General features: G+C 34.6%; 4 protein-coding genes across 4 annotated transcripts; 1 reads left to right on the top strand and 3 right to left on the bottom strand.

The window, feature by feature from the left end:
- Window positions 1-489: 489 nt before the first annotated feature.
- LOC125845464 (uncharacterized) lies at window positions 490-6,061 on the bottom strand. The gene is made up of 4 exons (XM_049524976.1): window positions 5,021-6,061; window positions 4,597-4,792; window positions 2,513-2,595; window positions 490-946 (listed from the first exon to the last, which is right to left on the bottom strand). Exons 1-4 carry the CDS (start codon window positions 5,921-5,923, stop codon window positions 872-874), a joined length of 1,257 nt encoding a protein of 418 aa, XP_049380933.1. The 5' UTR covers window positions 5,924-6,061; the 3' UTR covers window positions 490-871.
- A 4,474-nt stretch (window positions 6,062-10,535) lies between these two features.
- LOC125845468 (40S ribosomal protein S13) lies at window positions 10,536-13,766 on the bottom strand. The gene is made up of 5 exons (XM_049524980.1): window positions 13,610-13,766; window positions 13,459-13,531; window positions 12,413-12,551; window positions 12,025-12,211; window positions 10,536-10,801 (listed from the first exon to the last, which is right to left on the bottom strand). Exons 1-5 carry the CDS (start codon window positions 13,630-13,632, stop codon window positions 10,768-10,770), a joined length of 456 nt encoding a protein of 151 aa, XP_049380937.1. The 5' UTR covers window positions 13,633-13,766; the 3' UTR covers window positions 10,536-10,767.
- Window positions 13,767-14,744: 978 nt separating this feature from the next.
- On the bottom strand, window positions 14,745-17,914 carry LOC125845469 (probable calcium-binding protein CML13). The gene is made up of 2 exons (XM_049524981.1): window positions 17,398-17,914; window positions 14,745-15,009 (listed from the first exon to the last, which is right to left on the bottom strand). Exon 1 carries the CDS (start codon window positions 17,852-17,854, stop codon window positions 17,411-17,413), a length of 444 nt encoding a protein of 147 aa, XP_049380938.1. The 5' UTR covers window positions 17,855-17,914; the 3' UTR covers window positions 14,745-15,009; window positions 17,398-17,410.
- Window positions 17,915-18,602: 688 nt separating this feature from the next.
- On the top strand, window positions 18,603-23,092 carry LOC125844393 (hypersensitive-induced response protein 4). The gene is made up of 5 exons (XM_049523706.1): window positions 18,603-19,144; window positions 20,548-20,668; window positions 20,776-20,867; window positions 21,810-21,906; window positions 22,456-23,092. Exons 1-5 carry the CDS (start codon window positions 18,950-18,952, stop codon window positions 22,827-22,829), a joined length of 879 nt encoding a protein of 292 aa, XP_049379663.1. The 5' UTR covers window positions 18,603-18,949; the 3' UTR covers window positions 22,830-23,092.
- The last annotated feature ends 40 nt before the right edge of the window (window positions 23,093-23,132 follow it).

Here is a 23,132-nt window from a genome sequence, read left to right as displayed (position 1 = left end):
ACAGTTGTGATCGGTTATACGTAGATGATTAAATTGAACAATTTTCTCTAATAAGGCACACTAAGACAACTCCAAAATTCCTCTTCCAATAAATTGTTAGTAACTAATCAAAAAATTCTAATTCTATTTTGTCCAAATGCTTGTAGATCTTTTTTGTTTTTCAATGAAAAGGGAAACCCACAGCCGCTATTTTTTGGGTGCGCACAAGGTAAAACCCCCGCTCTTATGCAATAGCTCGCAAACTACATAGGAGAGGTAACACGCACTAGGCAAGCCCGGTGCGATGAGCTCAACCAACAAACCCCTTGTTTTCGCTGGCAAGGGGTTTCAAACTTGAAACCCCCAACATGGAAGTCCCAAGCCCAAACCATTGGGCCACCCCGAAGGGTCAATGCTTGTAGATCTTTTTCAAAATCGCGATATTAACAAGGGGCAATTACATAAGTGACGCTATTAACATCCTTTCCTACTAAAGGCGACTCCATTCCCAGAACTATGATATTCTCCTTGCCACCTTACAAAGGAAAAATTAGTCCAAAAAAGACTAATATGCAAACTTTTGCATACACTGAATCAACTCCATTTACATCCTTGTTTGAGAATGTACAAAATTCCCAGGGCCTTCAAAAAATAAGGACAGGAGGGAAAGCTAGGAAGTATCACAAAAATAAGAAACAAAAAGTTCCGCGGCTATGCAGAAAATTCACAAGATGATCCGCGTCTACGTTTGCTTTCCTGTATGATATACTGATTTTTTATAAAATGGAGTCCATGATTTCAGTCTTCACCACAACATACATCATATACATGTTCCAGTGGCTGTCTTTGAGTGATTAATCGGTAAAATTCGGACTGGAAGTGCATCACTTCTTTAACTAGATTCACGTACCCGTGCAAGAAACTCAGTATCGTTCCAAGGTTTGAAGGCTCCTGCATTAGTGAGATTCTAGCAAAACACCAAATGAGAAAGTACGTTACTAAAACTTGTCTATAAACAACTAGGATGCAATAAATAGAACAATAATAACAACTATGTCTCAGTCCTTGAACAAGTTGGGGTCGGCTATATGAATCTCACTTCTTCATTTAAGCTCATTTTATATTATCATCATACATGCAATAAATATAACATAGTGAAAAAACAGGTTGCCAACTAAAAAGTAGAATGGGAATTAAATCATTGATTGCTCATCCTGAAATTCCGTTTACTAGCCAAATGGGATCAATGCTCATATAACTCGCAAGTCCTCATATTCAACCAGTATATGAATATGAAATTTCAGTATTTCGGAAGCTTAAACAGGAAGAAGTCGTCAATCACCAAAATAGTCTTGATTATGTGAATCACTTAAACATTTAAACTTAGGTCACTGCAGAACAAGGACAAGATGCAAAAGAGTCATGACGTTTCGTCGTCTCATATTAACACATTGAGTGCTTCTCTGAAACTTAGTTCTAATTATAACGACAAAAAAATCCTTGTAAATTACTGAAATTGATCACTTGGAAAAAAAAATAATCAAAGACGGTGAAGGCATGAAACTAGCATTTGCTACAAAAGCACAACTCATAATATGCCCCCTTTTATATCTTTGGCTAGTTCTGAATTCGTTATCGATTTAATTCTTACCTATTTTAGTAAAACTGCATAGGAAACTAGCTAAAACAAGACTTAAACAGAACGATAGCTACTTTTCATAAAGTGAGGTAATCAGGCACTTGCTGATTGCCCCCTGATCAAATCAACATCATTCTTTTTTGGCATAATACATGGATAGACACTTTAACTTGACCTCAACTGGCAATTGGACCCTCCAACTTAAAGGATGTACATCTAGACACGTCAACTCGTCTCCACTGTCAGTTGAGAATTCCAACTTACAAAATGATCATTTAGACACCTCCAAAATTTATGTGTCATGTGAGTGTCGGGTGTCCACAAGACAAAACAAGGACGAGTTGAGGTATTTAGACTTTAGATGTGCATTCTCAAAGTTGGATTGTTTAGTTGACAGTTGAGGCAAAGTTTTATGCCTTTTTCTTCTTTCTTTCTTTTTTGGATAAAGTATCAACATCATCATTCTTTTGTTAATGTTGTTAATAAAATCATTGCAATGTAACTTATTTTTTCCAGAAATCAAATTCAAACTACAACAACATCCCCAGTATAGCCTCACAATTGGGGGTTTGGAGAGAGTGGGTGTACGTAGACCTTACCCCTACCTACATGAGGTAGAGAGGTTGTTTCCAATAGACCCCCGGCTCAAGAAAAACATTTTTTCTGGACAATTAGAAAGAAAATGCTATGATGAAAATCAAATTCGAACTAGAAATTAGTTTCTGATATAGCTTTAAACCTTGTATTTAAACATAGATCCATACAACAATATCTTGTAACCAACAACCTTCTTTAATTGATTAGCAATAGATGGACATACACATATCACAAGCACAAGCCAAACGAAAACCATCAATCTGTTCTCCATAAAAAGGGCTGAGATGAGCCACTCACCTGTAACCAAAACGAAAAGCCACGCATGATCTTCAACTTCTTCCTCTCGTTATTACCAACTTCTTTAAGCCTTTCCTTAAGGTCTGCAGTATAAATAAATTGAAAAGATGTACTATTATGTAAATGGTGAGTGCAACTAAAGTGAAAATTCAACCACAAATTTGAATGACTTCATAGTACCCAAACTGCCGAGAACTCAGAGAGAGGTGAAGTTGAAGATTGTCATTGATATACAGCAGATATGAATACATCAAACTTGCAAAAGAAGAAAACAAGAAAATCACCTAGCTCAATTAATGTTTCTAGCAATCGACAATCCCTAATTTCCCAAATTATCAAAGAACAACTAGTTCACATTTCTAGCAAGACAATCCCAAATTTCCCAAAATTACAAAGAACAACTAGCTCTCAACACTGAGCTTCCATTGTTTCATTGGGCAAACTGTTCTTATGGAAACATGAATTATTTTGGTTAAAGGAACAGTGTGATGCAACTTAAATATAATCTGGTTCCTTCGTGATTTCTATGCTTTCAGGTTCCTATTCCCAAGAGAAAAAAGAGGCCGATGAGTTCTTGGTGGGCATACAAACGAAAATAATTTTCAAATGCTGCTTTAGTACTGCTAGAGTTTTGATCTGTGGTGCACTATTTACAAATAGTCAACTTCTCATATAGTCTATTAGTGATATCCTAGATGGTAAACTTCTTCATAAAACGTAGGAAACAGAAGATTTCTTAAGTTTAAAGTGGAAATTTTAAGACGACTCCAAAGTACAATATCACATTGTTCCATTTTTCTTGAGTGGTAAGATGGTACACAAATTTTGGTTGAGAGGAATAAAATTTTAAATAGATTTCCTGACAAAATCCATTTGGAGCATTATATCAATTTTAAAACCTAGCGACATGACATTGATGGTTCATAACATGGGTAATTCCATAGTTGGAGAAAGATATAAGTATAAATTCCAACAGTATACAGATTTTATGAAAGCTTTTCCTTTTTTTTGTTTGCCATCACTAAGTTAATGACCTAGAAGTCCTCCAGGTTGACGGTCATTGGCATCAAATGTAATATAGGGTGAAAAAATTCCCATATCTTTTGTGAAGATGTACTTAGGAACGAGGATCTCACTGTAGGAGAAGTACAAAACTTTGCGAGAAACGAACAATTTGAAAAAAGGATTCTTAGTTTCTTACTGTTCGTAGTTCATGATTTTCTCTATTTCTTTTTCTTTCCGTAATTAGTTCACAAATTAGCCAACTGTCCTAAACATCACTTAGCAATTGACCTCCTCATACTTGGGAGGTTGTAACACAAATAGACAAAGTCATAATTCTTTTAAGAAGGAATAGGCAAATTAATTTATTTTTTTGTAGAAGTATGAAGCAATACTAAAAATAATTTTACATCTTGCTTGGAGCTACTAGTCAGCAGTCAACCTAAATTACTAATTATGCTATGGCCTATGGATGGTATAAGGTCCTTTGGAGCTTTAAGTGCAAATAAAACATGGCCTTTAAATGAAAAAAGGGGCAAATGGAGAAAATTTACAAATATATATATGTTTAGTCCAAGACTAATAATTATAAGCATGAATAACAAATATATAGACAAAGAAATTTTGAATTTTTTTTTACCCTAGAGTGAAATATCAGTTGTTTAGTGTCCTACGATGACACTGAAGCGCCCATTAAGTGAGGCAAAGCACTCACATGTTTTGAGCCTTTGTACTACGTAAAATCTTAAAACATTTTGCGTTATTATTTTGCCTTGACAGCATACTTTAGAGAAACTAGCAAGACATTCAAAGATGATATCAGAGACTGCAAAATTAAAGTGTTTTAAGATATAAGAAGGAAATTACTCCAAGCATTTTGAGCATTTTGAGCTCAATGACAGGTGAGGACCATTACCCAAATATTTACTAATGTTTGAGAGGGCATTAATTCACCAGAACAACAGGTTATATATTAGACATACACAACAGAAACCAAGCAAAGGTGCAGTGGTACCAAAACTTTGAAACCACTGGAAATCGTATTATCAATGAAAATGCAACTTACAGGATGTTGAACTTACCTGTATAGTACTCCAGATATGATTTTCCCATTTTTTTTGTCTTGTAAGACTTCACTCCCCCTCTACGCGATTCCATATTCCTTTCCACTGGTTTTTGATCATTTACATATGTCCATAGTTCTTTGTACTCCTTTGGATTGTAAGGCTTCTTCAGAAGATCCGTGACTTTCTTCCTGAACTCAGACGGCTCACATTTCTGTTGATATACATCCTTGACCTTAGTATACATTGAAGCTCATTCACATACAAGCATCACGAAGAACTATTTCCACAGACTTCAAACTAACAAACAGAGCAGGTAAGGACTAAGGGTAAAATAGGGAGGAGAAACAAAGGACGGAAGAGTAAAATAGGGAGAGAAACAAAGGACGGAAGACACTCTAGTGGTCTTTTGCAGAAAAAGCTGTAAAGTTAAAGCTTCAACCTTCTTGAGCATATCATTACTGTCGTAAAGGATTTCAAGGTCATCATCAGTAGCTTCATACTTAATATTGCAATCGCTTCTTAACGAGGCTTTCATGCCCCATTTTTCACATTGAAGATTCTCCAGGAGTAACGCATAATCTTCACTTACATCAGATGCTTTTTCTTTGTCTCTGACATGAACTAGTTTACTCCCTTTTTCCATCATCTTCTCCTCACACGACTTTATCTTAGTCTCACACTTCCCCTGCCTCTTGGATGCACCACATTTCCCCGTGCTAAGCTTCCGGCTCATATTCCCATTGTTTCTCTGAGAAATAGGATCGGAAGGCTCAAATATCACATCCATGCCTCCCATGGATCTATTGCTATCATACTTGGGATCAGTCCTTGGAAATCTCCGATTTTTTAGCTCATCTTTGCTACATTTATTGAGTGAGATGTCCTCATCCACAGCATCCTTTTGCGTCTCCATATCTTTCTGTATTTTACAACAGAAACATTTGCACCCATTATTACACTCACTCTCTTTTTCATACTTTATGGACACAGGAAACTCATCCTTTCTATTGAGGTTAAGGATATATGACCTCCCATCACGCTTAGCATTAGCCAAAAATATCTTGTACTGCGGGTCAGTTTCATCCTCATCCTCATCCTCAACCTCAACCTCATCATAGCTGACATCATTTCCATGTTCATTTGTGTATGACTGAGAATTTATATCATAGTTGTAGAGTAGCTTCAAAAACTCAACATAATCTTCATCAGCATTCTCTAATCTTGAAATCTTTTGCGTGAGATTGTCACTAATCTTTACTTCACCGGAATATTTTGCTCTCTTTCTGTTTCCACGTCTTGCTTCATAATCATCATCATAATTCCTCAATCCTGGTCGCCCCATTATAATGGAATTCAGCTCCAACAAACGAACAGCACACAACAAAAATTCACTGCTATTTCACCCCAATTTCCCTCATTCATAGACATAGAGATAGAGTAAAAAACTTCATAAATTTCACCATCTACATGAAGTGCAAGTATTTTTTCTGAAAACTTCAGCTGCTAGAAAACAAAAGGAATAGTCAATGACCATAAAAAACATCTCATAAAAAATGGAAACAATAAAATCAATGTCCAAGGACCCAAAATCCATGAGAACGAAAAAAATTAGAATCCAAGAACTCGTGTATGTACATACATATATAGTTATATACATAATCCATGTGTTGTGCACTTAAACAAACTCTTCATTGCCTTGTCATACCAGCATTAGATGGTATGCCATATGTATTGGGACTCTGTAGGGATATTTCCAAATACACTACAAACTTTCTCAAAGTTGAACACACTCGCACTAGATATATACGGACAGAGTGTGTCTACTAAATATTTGTACTTAAATAGATCAAAGATTCTTTTTTTATAGAGGGGTTCAGATCAACATGTGCACACATTAACTATTCCTTCAAGTACCTACTACCTTACAGGCACCAACACCGGTATCAACTAACACTAAATTGTGGTATCCCATGGTTTTCACCAACTTCATTGACAGCTAGGTACACGTAAGTTTGTCAATAATACTTCAAAAGACTTTTCATTCAAGGTTCATATACTCGGGCCATAAAAAAAACTAAATCCAAGAACTCAAGATGTATAGAATTATTTGTTTGATGACTGTGGTATTCGGGCCCGCTTTCGCACACCTCGACTAATTCCACAGGATACATGTCACCTCCCACCAACAAGTACAAGGTAACTCTGTCCACCAAGGCTAGGACAAACTCAAGATGTATAGAATACCCAAAAGAAAATGAAAAAAAAATCTATTTTCTTTCCATACTTAAGTTTGATGTGTTTTACTTGAGCCAAATATCTATCGAAATCCGTCTTTCTACCTTCCCAAGGTAGGGCTAAGACTGCGTAATCACCACACTCCCCACCTGTGAGATTACATTGGGTTTGTTGTTGTTTAGAAAATTTAACTATCATGGTAATCTTATCATCAAACAGGGAAAAGGGTTGTGCTTAGGGGGACCTAAAATTACAATTTTATATACAAAGATCAAATTTTTTAAACATATATATAAACATATAACAAAAACAAACACATGGGTATAAACAAGAAATCAAATGTATACCAATTAGTGAAAAGAAAAACAGACAAATACACACTCAATCGTGAACAATACCAAGAAATAAACTCAAGAATCCAACAAAAAGGGCTTTTAGTAAAGAAAAAGAAATGTGAAAATTTTACCTGCAAATAAGCGAAAAGAGAAAATACCCACAATAAGTTTTCTCTCTGTTGTCTGAAGAAGAAGTAAAGGAAGAAAAGAAAAATGCTTTAATGGCGAAACGGAGAACTTGTTCCTATGGAAAGCCGTCTTTTTTTTGGCTCCAAACATCTTTTCATTACGGAGATTTCAAGATTCAAATAACTCTATCGAAATTTTTCATAGATTTGTTTGATTCTCGAAAAATGAAAAGCATCATCCAAATTGGGACAAAGGGGTACTAACTATTTTTCTTCTTATTCTTAGTCTGTATTCACGTTGGAATCCGATTAAATTTAGATTCGTGACAATTTGACTTTTCTTTTTTTTTTTCAACCGTTGTTTGATATCCACATTGAGTCTCATGCCGATTTTTGTTGCAAACTTCTTTTCATTACTTTTTTTCTTTCGCTTCCTAACAAAAGTGAGTTTGTATCCAGAGGACTCGAACTCGAGACTCTGATTAATGATGAATGAGTATTTACTACTCTACGACAATTTTTGTTAGTCTTTTCATTATTGTTCGTCACTTCTTTTCCCCTTTTTCTTTTTAAAACTACACAGTTTATGAGATTATATTAAATATGTTGTTATTGTTATTATTACCTAGCTTGATTTGGTGGGATATATAGGTAATATGTAAGAGTATATCTATATTAGTAGGTACATATTGATTTGTTGTCCATTCTAGTAGTCACAGTGTTACTATTGTTTCTTGTTCTTTTATTTCAATGTATGTTATTTCGTGTAGTTTGATTATAATATTATTTTGTTATAGTATTGATTTGCTACTTTCTGTTATTTTATTATTGCATGTTGTTTTCTTTAATTTCATTATTTATTTTTCTCGATTGTGTGTATTTATGATTTGATGTAGAAGGACATTTTATTCTCCTTAAATCTCACATTATGCAACAATGATGGTAATTATTGTTGTATTTGCTAAAAATTAATAACTACACCCTGTTTCTAATAGACTTCCGATTCAACGAAAAAACATGTTAAAAAATAATCCTAAAAAAAACAACAGAAGTACACGAAACAACATATAGTAACAAAAATAAAAAATAGTAACAGAACAAAATTACAATAAAATAATACGATAGTTAAGATACAAAAAATTATATATAATAACATAAACTAAGTAACAAACTAATTATACGACCAATAATGCGATTACCAGAAAAAAAAATTTGAATCAATAGTAATAAAAAAATAAAATAATTACACAACCAAAAACACGATTACCAGAAAAAAAATTCTAAATCAAAAGTAATAAAAAAAAACTACAAAAATAACACGACAATTGAGGTACAAAAATTACTCCCTCCGTCCCATTTTATATGACACCATTTCCTTTTTGGTCAGTCCCAAAAAAAATGTCACATTTCCTTATATGGCAAGTATTTAAAGGTACAATTCTTCTTTTACCCTTGTTGGTCCTACTTAATCTTAAAGATAGTACTCCAATACATTTATGAGGAGAGAGAAACGTGAATCTACTTTTTAAAAGGCAATTTGATAAACATTTCAAAATCTTCATTTATTTCTTAAACTCCGTGCCCGATCAAATTTTGCCACATAAAATGAGACGGGGAGTAACAAATAGTAACAAAAGGTAAAGGACAAAAAGTTACATGACCAACAACAAGAATACTAGCGTAAATGACTAGCAAGACAATGCATGATTACCTACTACTTACTATTACTATTAGTGAGAAAATGACTATAAAATAAAAGATAGGGAATCGAAATATAATACTATGAAGTTATGGTAAAATAAATAAATTGCAATAGTCATATTTGGTAAATTATCAGCAATTTTATTTTCTTTGTTTTATGTGTGTTAATATTTGTATTACCAACTACAAGCCATTAATAATTGTTCATTAATACTGAGTTAAGTATGTTGATTTGCCTTTAAAGTTATTTATTATTATTATAAATTTTGAAACGTGTGCTATGATTGTCCCAATTTTGGATTTTTATTTTCATTCTTATATATATCATCATAATATTTATTTTTCACTATAACATAGTGTTAAATACCAGAAATTTATGAAATTAAAGGAAAATAATCATATAGTTACTGTAATTTTTTGTTGTTTATTTGTTTTTATTATCTTATTTACTAGCATATTTACATAATAATATAATTTTGTCATTAGCTTGTCAATTAGTTTAGTATTCTTAGTCATTATTTTCTTACCCTTAAAATATTTTTTGTTTGTTCAATTTTATTCCTTTTTTTCACATTCTTTAGTAGTCTAAATTTATGAATAGTGCTTAATGTATACTATTTATTTTCTTTATTTTCAAAATTAGATATCAACACTTTAGCACTATTAATGATATCCAATCGTTTTTCAAAAAGAAAAAAGAATTTTCTCAACCATTTGAGTTCGAGTTTTGTAATTCACATTGTGATCGTTATATAAACGTTTACCCATTAGAGAAAATCAGCATTATAATCGAAATATATGAACATTACGATTCCTCTCTTCAGAGTAAGAATATATTTTTATATATAAAATATGTCATTCATGAATATATTTATCACATAATAATGTATTTAAAATAAGCATTTAATTACTACAATTAAGTTGCTTTATTTGACATAAATATCATACATGAATAAGTAATTACTATCTGTAATATCCCTTTATTGTTTCTTTTACCTGTTCTAGTTTTTCTAATATAAAACTTTTCTTGTCAAAATTACTAGTTCATATCGCTTTGAGATATATGAAAATTCACGATTAGAATAATTAATAAAAATATCCTCAAGGAAGTAAATAATAATATCTAGGGAATAAGCATCGATTTATTCTGTGCCAGCCAATCGCTATAGTAAAAATACAAAACATTATCCAGAGTGGTGATTGACATAAAGCATCTATAGGTGGCTTTTTAAGTCTATCGTCAAATCCCAGGGCTTGGCAACAATCGAACAAGTGGGGAATGTTGGGGTGAACTAGAAAAGGTTGGGCATCAATACCCAAATTAAAGCATCTATGAATAACATTTAGCAAAAGTTGAAGTATCCATAAACTATCACCATTAAGTATCTAGTCTAGGGAATAAGCATCGATTAACTCTGTGTCAGCCAACAGCCATAGTAATAATACAAAACATTATCCAAAGTGGTGAAGCGTCTATAGGTGGCTTTTTAATTCCACCATCAAATCCCAGGGCTTAGCAACAATCGAACAAGTGAGGAATATCGGGGTGAACCAGAAAAGGTTGAGTAGAGCTGGATATTTATCGAGTAGTCGAAAGAAATTGACATCAATATCCAAATTAAAGCATCTATGCATAACATTTAGTAAAAGTTGGAGAAAGAATCCAGAAACTATCACCATTAAGTATCAAAATTCAAAAAAATGGACCTGAGAACTATTCGAATACATAGAGAAGAAACTTCAGCTGATCAATCTTCTCAAAGATTATAATCCATCCATGTCTCAGTTTAAGCTACTAGTGTACTTGCTGTGGTAGACTCACTGTAAAATAATGAAAACATTCATAATCAGTAAAAAGGTTGTTTATAGGAACGCTAGAATACACTAGCTTGATCAATTGTCAAAGGCATGCTTAAAGTGCGCTTAAGCCCCAAAGCGAGGCTTGAAACGAGTTGTGCACTTCATCTCACTTAATGTGAGTTCAATGTCATCATCAAGGTTCTAAGGCGTTTTCTTGCCAAGGAGCATCTTTTGAAGAGGTGACACTAAACAATTGATATTTTCACTTTAGGATTAGTTTTTTTTTTTTCTCAAATTCTTTGTTGAAATATTTGTTACTCATGCTTATAAAGGGGTTTTTCATATTAATTAGCCAATAACAAACTACTACTCTCTAAGAGTCCGAAAACACTTCTAACAAAAAGCACTTCTCAAAGTAGATTTTGAAATTGGCTTGAGTTAGTGCAAGCTGGCTCCTGAAGAAAAGGTACTGACAAGAGTGTGGAGACTACGAAAAGGGCTACTTGGACTATAGTTCAGTGGTCTTCAGGGAATAAGGGTAACTTGGCTGTGCTAACTTACAGCCAAAGTATAATGAAATAGTAAAATATTATGAACTAAAAGTCATATAAAAAATTTATGAGTAACAACAAAGGGGTTTTACCCAAGTATGCAAATCAAACCCAACGACTAATTTTTTCTGGGGTGGAACTCTAAGGTGGAATAAATCAGCATCAAACAATAGCAACATGTCAATAAATGTTTGGCCTTCAAATTGGTACCAGAATCATTACACTAGTAAACCAGCATTTTAGCTCGACTCTTCATAAAAGTCCTTACCAGGATGAATAAGAACTGACTAAAAGGTATCTCATTTGGAGTAGTAAGATAGGAATACAACAAAGAAAGCAATGTTTCATCTTTATTCTTCAAAAAGATCCTTTCCATGTGGAACAAATATGCACCATAACTAGCGAATCATAATTTAGAAGCCATTCACGTTGAACCGCACAAGAAAGGAATAGACAGGGAACATTAAGATAGGTTATCTTTAAAAAGATACAGTACTAATGTTCTATCTATTCCTTCTCTTTTCTTACGGTTCATCCAATCCCTTTATCATATAGCAAACATAAGCCACAAAGAATCACATAACCACAAAAGTTAAAGATTAATATTTCTGAAAATGACCCCAGAAGCAACCAAACCATGGAATAAGGGGAAATGCAAAGTCACAGTGTTAGGAGAGAAAGAGAGAGACTTACTATTTCCAGACAGGTGGAAGCTTCTTAGTTTTCTTGTAATAACGAGCAAGGCGGTGAATCCTACTCTCCACCAAAATCAAGCGGAACTTGGAATCCTTGTCCTTTCTGTTCCTCTCCAAATGCTTCCTGATGGCAACGGCCTTCTTAATAAGGTGGTATAGATCCTCCGGGATCTCAGGAGCAAGTCCTATCCAATTGTCAAAAAAAATACATATATTAAATCAATCAACTGCTCATTAATTCCAAACTAAACAGTGAATTATCGATATATTCCATACTATTGGGGCACATTTCCTTCTAATTGATATATTAAACCAAATTTTATTTAAATATAACCACAATTGAATTTCTAGCAGCATTGATAATCTGGAAAAATATAATAAAATACCGTGAGCTTTGAGGATACGCAAAATCTTGCTCCCAGTGACACTCTTAACTTGAGCAATTCCATGAGAATCACGAAGAATCACACCAATTTGTGAAGGTGTCAATCCTTTTTTCGCAAACTTGCAGATATTGTCCTCAACCTAAAATTATCAAAACACAATCATTCATATATTTGATCTTAACATCTATTTGTTCGTTGTTCCTATATGAAGATGTACACATTAACAGCTTGTTTGGATGGTTGTTACCTAAACACAATCATTCATTTATTGATCTTAATATCTATTTGTTCGTTGTTCCTATATAAGGATGTACACATAAACAGTTTGTTTGGATGGCTGTTACCTGTTGAATTATATTGTTAATTTAAATACAATGTTTGTTTTGATTGTTATTTAAAGTTTATTGTATTGTATCGTTAAATCCACCGTTACCTAATGATGAAATGTACCCATTTCATGTAACGACTAATTTGGTGTGATCACATTGTTACCTTATTTTTTCTTCTCATTTTATCTTTACTTATATCTAATAGTCTTATTCTATCTTCTTTTGCCAATTCTTTTGAATGAAGCATCTTCTAAGCAGAATCACTTGCTCACTATGTATACACCTTAATAACTCGTTTGGACATTTCACTATTTATACCCTATCTTTTTTATAATAACTCTAACCTGTGCCCTACTTTTCTTATAAGTAGGTATTTCAAATTGCACATGTATGCCGTTATGTAACCACGGAAAACTATACAATCTATCTAAAAGTTGCATTCATCAATACAATACGACACAATATATTATGAAAAGATATGTAACAACCATGCAATCAAAGCATAAGGGACTGTTTGGACATATAAAGTTTATTGCTTATACATTGAATTGAACTCTTTTCACTAACAAAACTTCAACATTCCAGATACACAAATTCAATTTTCCTATATACTTTTTTAACTTAATTTAAATACTAAAATTTTCAAATATCACCAAATTCATGTCCAAACGCCTATCAAAAACAGAGAAAAAAACAACAAAAGATTAGATAATTTACATCTGGAGCGGAGATCTTAAGCCAACTGGGAGGAGTTCTCTTGTAAGGAAGAGCCGACGCTGAGATACCTTTACTGAAACCCAACAACATAAAAATGGTGAAAAAAAATAATTATTTTGCTTCGAAGTAAAAGTATGGAGAAAATACTCACCCGCGACTGTGCATACGACCCATGGCGAAGATTAGAGTGAGCTCACTGAACTGTGTTGCTCAAAGCGTAGCTTCGGTCGGTTGAAGGAAGTTAGCAAACCCTAAAAGGTTGTTTCTCCTAGGGTTTATGGGAGTAGTCGGTATTTTGGGCTTCAATTTTGCTGAAAGGATTGGGCCGTTAAATTCTGGGTCTGGCATCTTTAGGTATCCAACGTACGGAAATAACAAATCATTTATTCACGAAACGTAACTTAATGCTTTTTGTATCGTGTAACTTATGCTTCATTAGACATGAATTAAATCGCAATTTTAACAACACGCTGTCAAATCGTGCAAGTCTAGATCAAAAGCTGATAATATCACTAGTGGAGTGCGTTGTTATAGTTAAGCTTCGTGCTCTTTTAGGAGTCATTCAAGTTGAAATGACACTAGGTAACCCCTTGTAATTGGGTGATTTACAAAAAAAGTAACTTTAAAAGTGGATGATCTTGAACTTTTAACCTTGCTTTGTTTCATAGGCAAGATTTCTAATTTAACAAATTTGGCTTTTTAAGCTTGAAGATCTCGTTATCAGAGCGTCTCAAAAGTTCAAGATCATTTATTTCCAATGTCATTAGGCGTAATTCCTGGGCTGTAGTACCCCAATTTATAATATACTATTTGGTTTATATAAATTATTTAAATATTAACCGATTTTTGACAAATTTCTGGACTTGCTGCTGCTACTTCTTGAAGGTTTGAACTTTGAACTCCTATTTTGACAGTTCTGTTTTGTTCAAGTAGTAATAAGATGATGATCGCAAATTGTCACCCTTTAGCATTCACAACAACATACCCAGTATAATTTCATATATGGGGTCTGAGAAAGGTCCTACATACGCAATCATTACCCCTACCTTGGGGGTAGAGATGTTTTTTTCCCGATAGACCTTCACTCAAGTAAAAGCAGTTCAAAAAACAACCCTTTAGAATACACTAGCAGAAATAATATTATCAAAGCATACGGTTCTTGCTATTTCGATTGATGTTACATGAAAATTACTCCATAAATACACATAAAAATTCATCACCGCGGAAGTTTTGATTTAATAACTGAACAAGAGATTCCACTACAACAAGTAAAAGCACTGATGCGCTGAGTTAAAGATACATGGCATCTGAACTATACATAACTGGTTTAACATTGCAAGAAGAGATTGTATACCACATACCCGGATATAATCCAAACATTTGAACAATGAGTTGTTCCATGACAGTGCAAGGGGAAAATACAATAAAATCGACGATTAGCAAAATGGCTAATGAAAGATACACTTAAACATACAAATGAAAGGGCAAAGCTACCAAGGGCAAAGTTAGGTCCTGTTTCTTGCTATTGAGTAATATAGCCAAAGATGCAATCTCCTGCATGTAAGAAATAAGCAAAGTCAGTAAAGTTAAGAACATTTAACTCAATCCTATTACTGATCAAAATCAAGCATGATACATGTCATCTATTATAACTTTCTTACTCCTACGTCTTTAAATCAGCAAATAACTTATTTCCATCCTGCCTCAAGTTTATTCTTAGTGTTAAATATATTAGGATACAATACATAAAGGTCGCCCCAACCTCACAACACCAAATATGGTGGTCAAGCAATGGAGGCAACATTTACTCAATTATAACTACATGTAACTAGTTATCTGTCTTACATTTTGTCTGTTTCTCAAAAACTCAATTTATCTTTGACTTTATTTATGGTGGTGTCCATGCCAGCTTTCTTGTACCTTAACTATAGCACCAGGGTATTTGTTATTTGTTATTTGTTATATCTGTCTATCAAGGGTTAGGTAGATGGGAAAGAAATCATCGAGCGTTCTTTGCTTCTGCTAGGGTTTGAATGTGGTCTTCCATGATTAAAATCTCACTTTATTGACCACTAGGTCACACCTTTAGGCCTCTAGTGTTTATAAGTTATCTTTGATTTGATTTTTTAATAACGGAGGTATCCAAGCCATCACGTGAGCACCTCAACTGTAAGCAAAAATATAAAGGAACAACAATGGTGTTTAGGTTTAACTGAAATGGTCAATCATAAAGTCTATTATTTTTTCTTTTCAAAGATGCAATTCAAGGGATCTGGTGCAGAAAATTGGTTATATTCTTTTAATTCTACTTTCCATTCTTTATCTTTGCTTTCTTATATTTTTGTTTTTTCCAATGCATTTTTCAAGTCATTTTAGTGAGTGCTTAGTAAATCGATTATTCATCACTTAAATGAACCATCCAAAGTTATTGTTCCCTTAACATTCACATACAACAAATGAAATTGCATACGTATATTAAGAAGAACATGCTTTCTCAAAAAAAGGTATTAAGAACATCATTCTAGCTTCATTTAGCAAAGTCACATGAGCAGAAAAACCAACGATGCAACTCATAGGATGAAGCTAATCTCTCCCTTTTCCAAATCGACTAAAATGCATAACCACGGAAGATCCAAATTGATGCTTATCATTTTATTTTTTTTGATAAGTTAATGCTTAGCCCTATTCTCATTCATTCTGAATGCACCAAAAAGCTATCTGAAAATCACCATTTATGATGAGGATCACCCTTCTTAGCCGTTTCTCACAACATTACTCTGCAGCAACTATTCAGCACCCACATTCCTCAAATAGCCATTCAATATTGTGCCCACCCCACTTGTCATTGTGCACTTACCTTAGATGAGCTTTTTAGCATATCAACCATCAAAAGATGAAACACCAAGATTTTCCCCAAAAAGACTTGACACAATATTTTTCAACATGAAATATAAATATGAAACATGCGGCCAAAGGTGGATCCAGGATTCCAAATTTATGGGATCTAAATTTTATAAGGATGACTTCAATTGGTAATAACTAAGATCTAAACTTAATATGTATACATATTTAAATGAATTTCTTAACACAAATGCACTATTTGAACAAAAGCCACTTGATTCGATCTAACCCGTATCCAGGCTTCTATCTCTACCTGTGCATGCAGCAACTGCAACTAATCTTCAATCCTTTAGGGGGATGTATATCCAACCGAAAAACAAAGAGGGGAGCGGGTTAAGAAAGAGTGAAGATGCACTATTCCACCTAGTTTTACCAAACCATTGTACTTCATAAAACTTGCACTTTATAGTTCAGCATAACCTTGATCATGATAAGTTGAGCTTAGGGTCATGTAGTTGCCACAATTTTTTAGTTGCCACAATTTTTTCTTTCTTTCTAGGATACTGGTGGTGTTAGAGCTAGCTAGCATGATTCTCGACTATCCTACCTAGTACATGCATCCTCCAACCAACAATAACACTTATTTCCTCTATCTCTTTGCTTTCCAATTATGAAATTGCAAAGTAGGCATCAGCACAACAACAAAGGTCTTAAACTTGGCGTGTTGGTTCAGCGTCCAGTATTTTTGTTTGAGGTTAAACATTCGAACCTCAACCCCAAGTATATTTTTACAAAATATAACATGCTACTTACTTAAGATTGTGGCTAAGTAGTATTGAGCCCAAGAGCTCTTCCAGCTTAAGGCTAGTCTAAACCAATGGGTCAAGGATAACTTCTTACTTTCTTCTACAAATATCGACGTTGCTTGCTGAAAATTCTGCCTAGGCCACTGATTGTAACGACTACATTGAATTTTGAATTTATAAAAACTGGTATATATGTATAACTACTGAAAATGATATGAATAACAAGCTAAAACAAAATATTTGATAAGACATTGCAAATATGAAAATTTCAAGGGAGTTTGATAGAAGCAACTCACATGCAAAAATCACTTGGCAACCATCCTAGCAATGAAATCCTCATACCGGATCTTACCATCGGATCCAGCATCAACTTCTCGGATCCACTCATCAAATTCCGAAGGCTCAAGCTTCTCACCAATACTAGTTAAAATATGCTTTAGATCCGAAACAACAACGCAACCAGTACCGTCTTTATCAAGTACCTTGAACGCATCGCGTAATTGGCGATCAAATGGCTCCGGCTTCAAGTGTTTCGACATGAGTTCCAAAAACCGATTGAAATCGAACGGCGATGTGAGTTTTTCCTCGGCGATTATTGATTTGAGTTGAGCTTGAGTCGGATTACCTCCAAGTGAACGCATTAGGATACCTAGCTCCGACGGTGAGATTTTGCCGTCGCCGTCGGTGTCGAAGAGAGTAAATGCCTCCTTCATGGAGGAGATTTGATCGTTGCTCAGATCTTTCCCCATTGTGCTCTTCGTCTTCTCTGTCTTTCTCTCTTTCTTTTCTTCTTTGGATTTTGTCAGATGAAATGGGTTGTGAACTTGTGATTATATAAACTTGAGGGGTGTTTAACTAATTTATTCAAATTTCAAAACCATGTTAATGAAATTATTAAAAAAAAAAGTGAGTCTTATAGTTTAATTTTCATTCTATTTTTATCTAACTAAACTTCACTCCAACAATAACAAAGATATGTCGGTGTAATCTTACAAATAAAGTATAAAAAATATAATTTGTATGGAGATTATTATGTAAGTAGAAAAGTTGTTTACGATGGATTTTTAGTTTGAAAAAAAAAACATAAAAAGTAGGTCGAAAAAAGAAATACAAAAATAAAAAAGCCACAATACAATATTAAAATTAGCATGACAATTTTTTTTTTAAAAAAAGAACATTAACTACAAAATAATATTACAATCAAAGTAGAAGGATAAGTGATACAATGATCAACTATCTACTAGACCGAAAAAAGAATTTAAAATTTTAAAAACTACAACTACTAATATTGAACTATCTACTAGTCCTCAGCTTAGTGTGTATCCTTCGTAGCCTTCAATTTAAAGTTATGATATCAATAAATTGAAGTTGTGTTAATATTTCTTTGATGTCCTCTACTTCTCTTTTGAAGCTATTCATATCCAACCTCACTCTGCATTGAAACACGTATATCTTCCGTTCATATTCCCAAATTGTCTCACTCTCGTTTTTCCAACCTCTTATCTTCCATTAAGGCTATTCCTAACTTATTCGATATTGAAATTTCTCAATCCAAACACACCATATAATAAAAAATGAATTCCTTCTTTTACCCCTCCTTAAAGAACTCGCAACTCATATTTTATATTTTAAGTGAAAATATATTTTTATCTTAAAAAGTGATTATTTTGTAATTAACATTTGAATTTATCCCCAACCTCCAAAGGTAAAGAAAAAACACAAGTTAGAGAAAACAAAACCCGCGAAGAGAAGCCGGTAGTCAGATCGGTGCAATTCCGCTTGCTCCGTCGTCGGGCAACGGCAAAGGCAAATACAGCAGAAGAAGGAGGAGGAGGAAGAGGATAATGGGGAATGCATATTGTATATTCTGCGGATGTATAGAACAAGCGAGTGTAGGTGTGGTGGAGAAATGGGGACGTTTCGATAGGCTTGCAGAACCGGGGCTCCATTTTTTCAATCCATTGGCTGGTGAATGTCTTTCTGGAATTCTCTCAACTAGGATCTGCTCTCTTGATGTCAAAATCGAGACGAAAACCAAAGTAAGAGAGACTTACGATGCCAATTTCTGATTATTTTTTAATTTGTGTTTTTTCATGTCTAATGTATGTATCCTTTTTGTGATTTGTACCCTTATCATGTTTTAGTCGGTCAATCTCTGTTAAATATTGCACTTTATAGCGTAGTGGTTAGTAAAGTGGATTGAGAAACACGAGGTATCACGTTCAAATCCGAGTAGAAGCAATAACACTAGTTGAATTTGTTCATATATATCCTAGCTTTGATGGATAGAGTTACCTGGTACCTGTATGTGGTGTTAGGTAGATGATGCTCGTGGAATTGGTCGAGGTATCTGCGTACTAGCCTGGACACCATGATTATTGGGGCTCTAGTTGCATAGAAAAGAGTTACCCGATGCACGAAGCATCCCGCATTCACGTAGGGTTTGGGGAAGGGGAAATGGGAATGTATATTGCGTATTCTGCGGATGCATAGGATAAGAGAACGTAGGTGTGGTGGAGAAATGGGATTGCTTCAATAGGCTAGCAGAACTGGGGCTCCATTTTTTCAATTTCTTGGCTGGTGAATGCCTTGCTGGAATTCTCTCAACTAGGACCTGCTCTCTTGATGTCGAAATTGAGACTAAAACAGAGTAAGAGAGCCTTACAATGCTAATAATTCCTGATTTTTCATTGGGCTTTTATTTCATGTCTAATGTATGTTTTCTTTCACAATTTGTGTCTATGTCTTCTTTTTTAATGATCAAACCATATATATTTCCTATTGTATTTTGCACTCTATCATGTTTCAGTCGGTCCGTCTCTATTAAATGTTGGGGCGTTGGTTATCCAAAGGGGGTGGTTTAGTGGTCAATGGAGTGGGTCGAGAACCATGAGGTCCCACATTCACCGGTGGAGGCAAAAGCACTAGGTGAGTTTTGTCCATCTGTCCAAGCTTTGGTGGATGAAATTACCTGTTACCTATGATAGTGAGAGGTAGCATTGCTATTAGACAATGTGCAGGCATGGACACCACTATCATCAAAACATAATAGTTGGGGCTTTGGTTGCATAAAAAAAGACAGTCACTGGTATGTGAAATATCCTGCATTCATGCACGATACTGAAGGGCGAACTCCAAGGAAGTGTAATGTAGGCAGCCTACACTATCACAAGCATCAATGTCTAGTTACCACTCTTTGGCTGCATGAAGAGTGGTAAATTTTTTAGATTATGTATTTTAATGGCTGGTATTGTGAGGTCTCTGTGAGCTTATTATTGTCTTCGGCTCTTCGCTTTGAAGCTACTGTTCTTGTAGTACTTAGGTAATTGGTAAAAAGTAGTTGACATGATGGATGATGAAAAATTATATTTTAGGAACTTTAGATAAAAATGAGCGACTCTTTTCTTTCTTTGGAGAACTTTGACTGATATGAAATTTTCAGGACAATGTTTTTGTTCAAATGCTGTGCTCAATCCAATATAGAGTAATCAGGGAAAATGCTGATGATGCTTTCTATGAGTTGCAAAATCCAAGGGAACAGATTCAGGCTTATGTATTTGATGGTAATTTGCTGTGTTACGCATCCCTTTTTATATGGCATAATCTTGAGTATTTCGTCTGCTATTTTGATGACACACATCTCTTTCGATGTTCCCTATATCTATTCTAGTTGTTCGAGCCCACGTACCCAAATTGAATTTGGACGAGCTTTTCGAACAGAAGGATGAAGTTGCTAAGGCCGTCCTGGAGGAACTTGAGAAGGTAATTTCATGCTCTGTAGATCCTTCTAAGCTCAACTGAATATTCTGACTCTTAGGTGAATAGAAACTTTAAACATTATTATCTATGCAAGGAGAAATGACTCAGGACAGGTTAGGCACAAGGAAAATAATGTTACTCCAAAACAAGCCTGTATGCACACTATGACCATTCTGCATTTCCTTTTTTTCCCCAACGTGGAGGTTTACATCATCTTATATTGCTGTCCTCTTCCAATTTTATGGTTTAGTAGCCTGCTTAATAGGATCTTCTGCCTAATATTTTTGGGATTGTTTTTGCTTTCTCAAATTTGTTCTTCTTTTAGGATTGACGCACAGTTGAATGATAGATTTATTAGTGATAAAGGAAATGTCGCTGCTGCTTATGTTTGTGTTTTTGTTTTCTTCATGTGTTTTCTGAAAATCAAAGTCCAAACTTTTGGAATAAGGCTTCAAATGCCATTAAAATTTAAACAGGAAATGAAAAAGTTTAGATATATCGGATGACTCGTCTTGGATCATTGGCACGTGCTTGCTTGATGAGATCTGTTCATGCAAGTGCCTCTCGTTGTGGATATCCATGTAGTAGACTGCGATTCAGTAGAAAATAATTATTTGAAGTACACAAATTCTTGGGTTTTCTTTCAGCACTTCTCCTGTTTCTAAATTTTTATTTATTTATTTTTTCCTCCTATGATATAGATTTTCATTGGGCTATATTCACAATTCAGGCGAAGGTGCTTCGCATTTCAAATGTTGCACTTCCATAGAATTGTTTCTGTTGTCACCGATATTGAAAGGGAAATATGCTGTTTATTTTTGCTTGCTCTTTTGGTACTTCACAATTTTGCATTGTAGAGCCAAAAAGGTCATGAAATTCCCACTCTATATAATAGAAATTTGTGTTCCTTTTCAAGATATATCCTGATGTTAGTGTGTCTGTCAGGTGATGGGAGCATATGGATACAATATTGAGCACATACTGATGGTTGACATTATTCCCGACTCCTCTGTACGGAATGCAATGAATGAGATAAATGCAGGTAATGGAACGGTCCTAGTGTTGCAAATGAACACAATATCTAGTTTAAACAATTTAACACACCCTAATTCAAAAGGAGTTTTTCCCAACCTCTTCAGTAGGTATAAAATGGATTGTTGGTTATATTTACTTGAGTATTTGCTCTTTCAAAGTTCTGTCGTACATATCGGAATATAATCGTGTGTGGTGCTGATAACGAATGCATCTGGTGTGTGGAAAGAAAGATTTTTATATTTATGCCATTTCTGAAAGTACTTCATGAATTTATGATAAAGATGGGCAAACATATTAGGGAAATTTCAAGTGTTGATAACTTCGATATAAAGAGTGCCTCCAAGCTATGTTGCCATACTCTCCAAAAATGATGCCGCACCCATGTCAGATCCTTCAAAATGCACTACTTTTGGAGGATTTGACGCACACCCTTCGATATTTTTGAAGAGTCTGAGCAACATAGCTTCCAAGTAGTTGTTGTGTTGATCGTGCAGACAAACTGTTCTTGGCTCTAATGTGTACTCTTCTCCTTTGCATGTCGTATGTTGTATTTTAGCTCAAAGAATGCAGCTTGCTAGTGTATACAAGGGAGAAGCAGAAAAGATTCTCCAGGTTAAGAAAGCAGAAGCTGAGGCGGAAGCCAAGTATTTAGGCGGCGTTGGAGTCGCTAGGCAGAGGCAGGCGATTACGGATGGGTTGAGAGAGAACATATTGAATTTCTCTCACAAAGTGGAAGGCACCTCAGCTAAAGAAGTGATGGATCTCATAATGATCACACAGTACTTTGATACAATCAAAGAACTTGGAAATTCTTCAAAGAACACCACTGTTTTCTTACCACATGGACCTGGCCATGTCCGAGACATCAGTCAGCAAATACGCAACGGGCTGATGGAGGCAGCCAGTGCACAACATGTCAACACTGAATAGTTCTTTTGGTCTCTCAGTAAATAATACCCTTGTGATGAATGCATATGTTTCACTTGCCTCTGGGCAAAGACTAAACAATAAAGTTGCTTCCTTCGAGGTTTGTTTGGATGGATCGTCTTCGTTACCCATCAGCTGTGATATTTTCAGGAGGTTATAACAGTGTGTATATGGAAAGTGAAATTTGAGGATAGTGAATTTTTGGAGTAACGTCTACATACACTCTTCAAACCCCACTTGTGTAATTACACGGGATATGTTGTTGACATGTGCTTCTTTGCCATATTTACCATGTCTTCTTTTTAT

The sequence above is a fragment of the Solanum stenotomum genome, chromosome 11 (assembly GCF_019186545.1).
Source record: "Solanum stenotomum isolate F172 chromosome 11, ASM1918654v1, whole genome shotgun sequence".
In the NCBI taxonomy this organism is placed as follows: Eukaryota; Viridiplantae; Streptophyta; class Magnoliopsida; order Solanales; family Solanaceae; genus Solanum; species Solanum stenotomum.
The sequence above is the reverse complement of the archived record's forward strand: the minus strand, read 5'-3'. Positions and strand labels throughout refer to the sequence as shown.

Coding starts and splice junctions, on each gene's coding strand:
- LOC125845464 (XM_049524976.1), bottom strand. CDS start 5,923: ATGGGGCGACCAGGATTGAGGAATTATGATGATGATTATGAAGCAAGA. Junction 4,793..5,020: donor GTAATGATATGCTCAAGAAG/GTTGAAGCTTTA, acceptor GTATATCAACAG/AAATGTGAGCCGTCTGAGTT. Junction 947..2,512: donor GCTTTTCGTTTTGGTTACAG/GTGAGTGGCTCA, acceptor GTGTTTTGCTAG/AATCTCACTAATGCAGGAGC.
- LOC125845468 (XM_049524980.1), bottom strand. CDS start 13,632: ATGGGTCGTATGCACAGTCGCGG. Junction 12,552..13,458: donor TTAAGATCTCCGCTCCAGAT/GTAAATTATCTA, acceptor TGATAATTTTAG/GTTGAGGACAATATCTGCAA. Junction 10,802..12,024: donor CTTCCACCTGTCTGGAAATA/GTAAGTCTCTCT, acceptor ATTATTTTACAG/TGAGTCTACCACAGCAAGTA.
- LOC125845469 (XM_049524981.1), bottom strand. CDS start 17,854: ATGGGGAAAGATCTGAGCAACGATCAAATCTCCTCCATGAAGGAGGCA.
- LOC125844393 (XM_049523706.1), top strand. CDS start 18,950: ATGGGGAATGCATATTGTATATTCTGCGGATGTATAGAACAAGCGAGT. Junction 19,145..20,547: donor AAATCGAGACGAAAACCAAA/GTAAGAGAGACT, acceptor TGAAATTTTCAG/GACAATGTTTTTGTTCAAAT. Junction 21,907..22,455: donor AATGAATGAGATAAATGCAG/GTAATGGAACGG, acceptor GTTGTATTTTAG/CTCAAAGAATGCAGCTTGCT.